Source organism: Fukomys damarensis, unplaced genomic scaffold (genome assembly GCF_012274545.1).
Source record: "Fukomys damarensis isolate Sample0158 unplaced genomic scaffold, DMR_v1.0_HiC HiC_scaffold_3, whole genome shotgun sequence".
Taxonomy (NCBI): Eukaryota; Metazoa; Chordata; class Mammalia; order Rodentia; family Bathyergidae; genus Fukomys; species Fukomys damarensis.
The window spans coordinates 21,079,462-21,085,910 of record NW_022900915.1 but is presented as its reverse complement, the minus strand read 5'-3'; the positions used below and the strand labels follow the sequence as shown (position 1 = coordinate 21,085,910).

General features: G+C 39.8%; 1 protein-coding gene across 1 annotated transcript; it reads right to left on the bottom strand.

Moving 5' to 3' along the window:
- Nucleotides 1-2,213: 2,213 nt before the first annotated feature.
- On the bottom strand, nt 2,214-2,723 carry LOC104867797 (anaphase-promoting complex subunit 16-like). Its single transcript, XM_033766177.1, has one exon. It carries the CDS (start codon nt 2,622-2,624, stop codon nt 2,292-2,294), a length of 333 nt encoding a protein of 110 aa, XP_033622068.1. The 5' UTR covers nt 2,625-2,723; the 3' UTR covers nt 2,214-2,291.
- Nucleotides 2,724-6,449: the final 3,726 nt, after the last annotated feature.

Below are 6,449 nucleotides of genomic sequence, written 5' to 3'. Positions count from 1 at the left end.
AGTAATTGAAGATCATTTCATAAAGAATTTATTACAATAATTTTGACAAATGACTGTAAATCCATTTTAAACACATGGATATCTGCAGAGAAAATAAAGTTTTGGTAAAAGATTGCGTCCTTATTTTCCAGCATTGGTGAGTGTCACACATGAACTAGATAATCAGATGCCATGAGAAAAAGTGGATACCAGAGAAAACAAACAATAGGAACAAAAACAGGAAGGATAAGAAAGCAACGGGAAAAATATCACTTCAGTGACAATCTCTTATTGGCATAAAACTGCTCCACAGTAATTCAATCTGCAACCCTCTGAAAAGAAGTTGAGCAAATGCTGAACCCGCTAACATTTGCCTGTGATTGTATTTGAACGAGGAGAAAATGCTAGAGTGCTGGCGGGAAGGTAATCAAGTTCCTAAGCGGTGGGGAGTGATAGAGCTGGATTCCAATTCTGACTTCCTCTCTTACCTACTGCGAGAACTTGTCTAAACAGTTCATCTCTCCATGCATTGGTCTGCTTAGTGTTCCTCTGAGAGTACAGAAAGCCTCTCCGTGCAGTTGTACCAGTTTCTCCACGACTAACAGCTCCCGTGAGCCCTTTGGAAGCTGGGATTGCATGTGGAAGGTGAGCCAGATTGTAATCTCTGGGCTTCTTCCAGTCCTGTGGATCTGACGACTCCTTCATCTCACTGAATATTTTCAGTTCCATATGTCATGTCTTCACTTTGATAACAGTACCAAAGGGACTAGAATAAAGAGCAAATGCATTTTGGAAATGTCAGCCCCAGAGTATTGTTTGGATATGGTTTCTAAGTTCCTTTCCAAATTGTTTTCAAAGAATTTAATTTTCTTTCTTAATTATGCTTGCTGATCAAGGCACCTACTTTATTGGTTGGGGATGCCTTTATCTTTATAAAACTCCAAATTCATCATAAGCCCAAACTTAATTGCCTTATTCTCATTTGCTAGATTTGCCTTTTGCTTTGATTGTGATCAGAAAAGGTAATGTTTCAATTTTTTAATGCCTCATTTAAAGTACAAAACTATTAATGAGCTATTACCTGACAATTTATTAGGGAATCATTCATTTTGGGGGGGGCTCTTTCAAAGGATTTATTTGCTACAGAATTGCTTGAGTCCACCCATGAGCTGTACCTTGTAAAAATATTTAGCTCACTGCTTTATTTTACCACTGCTGCAACATGCAACATTTAAAAAGCAATTTTTTTGTGGTAGGGACAACCAACATTTGGCATATCTAGAAGAGGTTAGAAAATGAATCTATATAAAATTAGATATTTAAAAATAGGGAACAAAATGAAAATTTAAAATTTCCTCATTTGGACAGATCCTGAGTTGAAAGCATGTTCATGTGTAAAAAGAACATTTAGATCACAAATACGTAACTATAGATCCTGAACTTGGACTTGACTGATGAAAATTTCCAGGTGCTGTATGAACAACAGAACATATACCAAGCAACTAGCCAATTCTGCCATGTGTCCTACCTACTTCTGAAAACTGTGTAAGTAATGCTTTTTAAATTTTTTTTTCTGGCTGGGTGTGGTGATGCATGCCTATAATCCCAGCCAGCACTGTAAAGGCTGAGGCAGAAGAACTGCTGAGTGTGAAGAGCCAGCCTGGGCTACATAGTGAATTCAAGGCCAGCATGAACTGCATAGTGAGACCCTGTCTCAAAAAACCCCAAAAACCAAAAAACTGTTTTTGGAGAACCGGAGATTGAACCCAGGCCTTAGGCAGGCCAGGCAAGCACTCTATTACTGGGCTACACTCCCAGCCCTATAAATATCTCTTGAACCTAAATTCCCTAGTTCTCTGAAACCAACTGTCTTTTTTTTGGTACTAGGGATCGAATTCAAGACCTTGCACTTGCCAGGCAGGTGGCGGCACCACTGAGCTAAATCCCCAGACCTGAAACCTATTGTTTTAATGTGATTCCCAATACTTTCTTTTTTCTTGGTACATCTTGGTACCAGGGATCAAACTCAGGATCTGGACCTTGCCCTTGCTAGGCAGGCACAACAGCACTAAGCTACATCCCCAGCCCACTCCCAGTAATTTTTCAAGCAAGTAAACAAAAACTGTCCCTGCAAGATCACACACTTAAGTATTTGTTGCCTGTGGACAGATACAGAAAAACCAAGTGTGGAGGTAAATAAGCAGTTCATCGATGTAGCAGGGACTCTCTGGGTGCCTGTGTAAGCTGTACAGCGAGCGTCCCCTCATCGGCTCTGCACCGGCTGTGCCCCAGAGGTGACCATCCAGGTGACATCATCCTGAAGAGGGTGTGAACCCCAGCAGCTGCTCAATGGGTTTAAACCGCCACTCATCAGCCTCCAGCTCTTCTACCAAACCAGCTAGTTTTTCCATCCGAGCAACTTGCTGATCATGCTTCACCTGTTTAAGTGTGGATGCCACCTGGTAACTGAAAACGGACTCACAGAGGAATCTTTCAGAGCCATCTTTTAGCATCTCCCCAGCTCTTTTGGGGTAGTTGAAAAGGGCTTTCCGTGGTGGAGCGAGGTCTGAGACACTGAACCCAGATCCAGAGACAGAACTTCCACTGACCCCACCAGCTGAGGAGGACGATGAAGAGGCAGCCATTTCCTGGAGTAGAACTGACTTCCCTTAGCGGCTTTAGCACTTTCCCCCACAGCCCCGCCCCCAGAGCCAGCCAGAGTGGTCGCGCTCACAACCACGAGACAGTGGGCACCCCGAATCATTCATTTTTATTACATGTAGATTATTTTAAGTAGTAATATAAAATCTATGTAACCTGTTTGCTATTCTTTTAAAAATGTGAGCTCAAAATTGCTGAAAATGTGAATTTAATTATTTATTCTCAGACTTTTTTGTGGTTGTCCGTTTCACTGTTTGACAAAGCTGAAAGGTTTCTCCTGGTTTTCCAGACTTTGCATACATCCCACCCATTGTGGGACCTTAGGTAAATATAGACTCTTGGGACTCACCTGTACATATTTTAGACTATGGTTTAGTGATTTTTTTTAATTACTCATCTGCTGCTATCTTATGAATTTGTATTGGAAGAGCATTAACCTAGTCAAGACCTCACATTACACAATTGGAGAAATTAAAGAGCGTAGAAGTTAAGGGGACTATGAAGCCCACAGAGCTAGATAATGACAGAGCAGGCCTCTAACTGCCAGGGCTCTTCTGAACCCACCTCCTAAATACTGCTCCTAGGAGCAAATGGCTTGGTATTGTATTTGTGAGATTTTACCAGTAATTTCTCTAACATCTGATGAAAGGTGTAGAAGATGCAGCAGTAATCCTAACCCAGAAAACAACACTGCAATATCAAAAGAGCGAAATACCTAGATGATAGTGGAAAATGCCTCTAAGAGAATCCATGTTTGGAGACAGTGGCAAGACATGAGAAATCCCAGTTTTGCTTTTCTCAGTAGTTCTTTGAATGTAACCCACTTATCTGATATTCTGTGTCTTAGTATAGCCAACCAAGATACTGCTTATTTCACACCCACTTCTGACTCCTTTATTAATGGTCCAAATACCACATAATAAAGGATGCTACTAGAGAACAGTGTTATAAAATATTTTTCTGAGAGAGGGGATGTGGGTGACGTCTCAAGTCTTGGAGAAGCCAGATACTCTCAAGGAGATAGATACATGTCCAGACATCTATCCCTGTCTTTCCAATACTGGTGATTGTGGGGAAAAGCAGCTGAATAATTTGAAGTGTCAGAAGTTGTCCAATAGCTGCAGATTGGCTGGAGTTAGAGCTGATGGAAATCTGCATTCTGTCTCAGCAGCTGTAAACTCCTACTTTTTGTTCCTTTCTTCTTGTTGTGGATCTCCATCATGAGGATAGCAGAAACTAATCCCTTCCTGTTTTCAAAATTTGAATGGCTTGAGTTCCCCTGAAGGGACTCAATAAAAAGATGATTTTTATGTTAAAAGATTATTTCATTCTGAGCTTCATTTTCCTCATTGGGAAAATGTGAAAATTCAGCTGTTAGCATAGTGCTTGGATAGCAATACAAATCAATAAAATAATTAATAACTACTGATAGCTTCTCATCACTGTTAATTATTAAAATTTTTGATGCAGAATTGTTTTTGTAATGAAAAACTCCAAGAACTTCTGCCATATGCAGAAACAGATATGCTCCGTCTGAGGAGCCAGCAGTTTTTAAATCTCTGCTCCCAAAGCATTTTGCCTTTCATATTTCAATCAGTGCATGTTGCACAATTTATTGCACTTCCTTTTTTTTAGATGCCTCTCAAGGGCAAATGTCATGATTTGTCTGTGTATCCTAATGCAGTACATGGCACATACTAGGTGTCCAGGAACTGCATGGTGAATGAATGAAAAAGAGCCTTTCAAGCTCAGGAACAAACTAGGAAAGTATGGCAAGTAACACAAAGCTTCCATTTGAAGAGCCAAAATCACTCTACCCTTGGAGTTCTGCTTTTCCAAATTACGAAAGATATATAATCAACTTTCTTCTCCTCCAGCTTGCCTTGTAACTCACACTGCTGTGGGTTAGATGCTTTGGCAGAGATAAGGCAAAAAACCATTCTGTCAAGCTTGGCAACTTGTTATAAATTTGGAGACTGGGTCTACTCTTTGTTTTCATATATATATATATATATATATATATATATATATGAGACAATCTTGGCTCTCTTTTATCTTTACTGGAATCAAATGGTTGTAAATTTTTTTCAGGCTTCATTTTGTTCCCTTTTTTTATGAAGGAAGAGGGAAAATCACATAGGTGAGAGCTTTTACCAAGCTGGCCTTCTGAGGCTGTCTGAACCTTTATTTCAGAAAGGATAGTTTGAAAGAAAGCTTTTAAGAATTCAGAGCTTTCCACACAAACACATCACATTGGCTTCTTAGTTTGATAGCAATTCCTAGGAAGGCACAAGTGACCTATGCATTTATTCAATAAGTACATGTTATGGTTCCAGTAAATTAGGCCACGATTTTTCTCTTGCAGTAACATTTGGAGATAAACCACTAGGTATGCGGAAGAGCTTTAACAGTTCTCTAGAGCTTTAGGAGACCCTTAATCCTCATAGAAGCCACCAGGGATCATATCTTCAGGCCTTGGCAGGTACTGTGGCCACTCCAGATGATGTGAGGGGAAAGAAACAAACATTATGCTCTGCTCCCCAACTCTCCATCCCAAATGCATTTATGTTCATCTTGCTGACTCTCAGCCCAAGCAGAACCTGCCCACTTTGATTTCTTCTTTTTTCTTAATGATTTCCAAAAAGTAATAGATGAATTGCAAATATAGGAATAAACACAGAAAAGAAGATACACCATAAGTAATTTTTAAACAATTCATCTGGAAAGCTTATGCACAGCTGCCTATGAATCCGAAGGCCATTACCAGTCCTAGAAGGATAATATCCCCACTTCCTGCTCACTGCATTTATCTTCTCTGCTTGGCAGAAGAAAACCATTCTGCTTTGCCTAGCAGGAGGCCAGGGACCAATTTTCATCTCACCTTCTTTCATCCGAACTCATACCACCGCCTACTAGGGCACTTGCCTGGAATGCTCAATAAATATTTGTATACTTTACTCAGCAGTGCTGTTTTCCACTGTATTAATCAAAACAAGACAAAGCCATTTGAAACTAAGATATCTGCAGTAAGAGTCTATTTAGAACAGTGGCTAGAAGGATTCTAAGTGTATTTAGTAGAACAGCGTACCATGCCATTTCATAGTAAGCTTTTCATGGAGGTATGACTTTTTGCTCCCCAAATCAATACAGTTCTTCTATTGTTTACCATTCCCTGGTGGCTATTTGTAAAAATCAGAGCATCTTACTAGTTTCCTACGTGACCTCAGAAAAATTACTTAACCTTGGACATTTATTTTCTTATCTATGCAATGAGAAGGTTGGAATAAATTATTCCTAAATCTTGACCAGTTAAGGTTTTCTTAAGTACCAACCTTGCTCTGTCGGCAAGCCTTGCCTAGAGCACTGGACTGCTAAAAGTTAAGAAGCTCTATTCGTACTCAGAAAAAGTGTGCTTGTGTCAAGTATCTCTGTCTGTGGTCAGAATGAAGGGAAGGATGAACTGTTGGCAGATTGAGTGCTATGCACATACCTGCCAGTCATGTTTTATCCCTTACCAGCTGTGTTGCCGTGGACAAGATAGCATAGTATTAGGACTTGTGAAATTGTGAGGATTAAATAGAGTGATATGTCCAAGGAACTTAGAACCATGGCTCAAACATAAAATACGCTCAATAATGGCATTTTGTGGTTGTTTATAAACCTAAAATGTTTCTCAGTTCTGACATGTAATTATTATAAGTCAACCTCTGTAGTTGATGAGAAATGCTAGATCAGTGTTTTGCTGCTCATGGAAGTACTTGATTTTAAATAACCTCTTAAAAAGTATTATTAGTAATTTGGTACTGGGG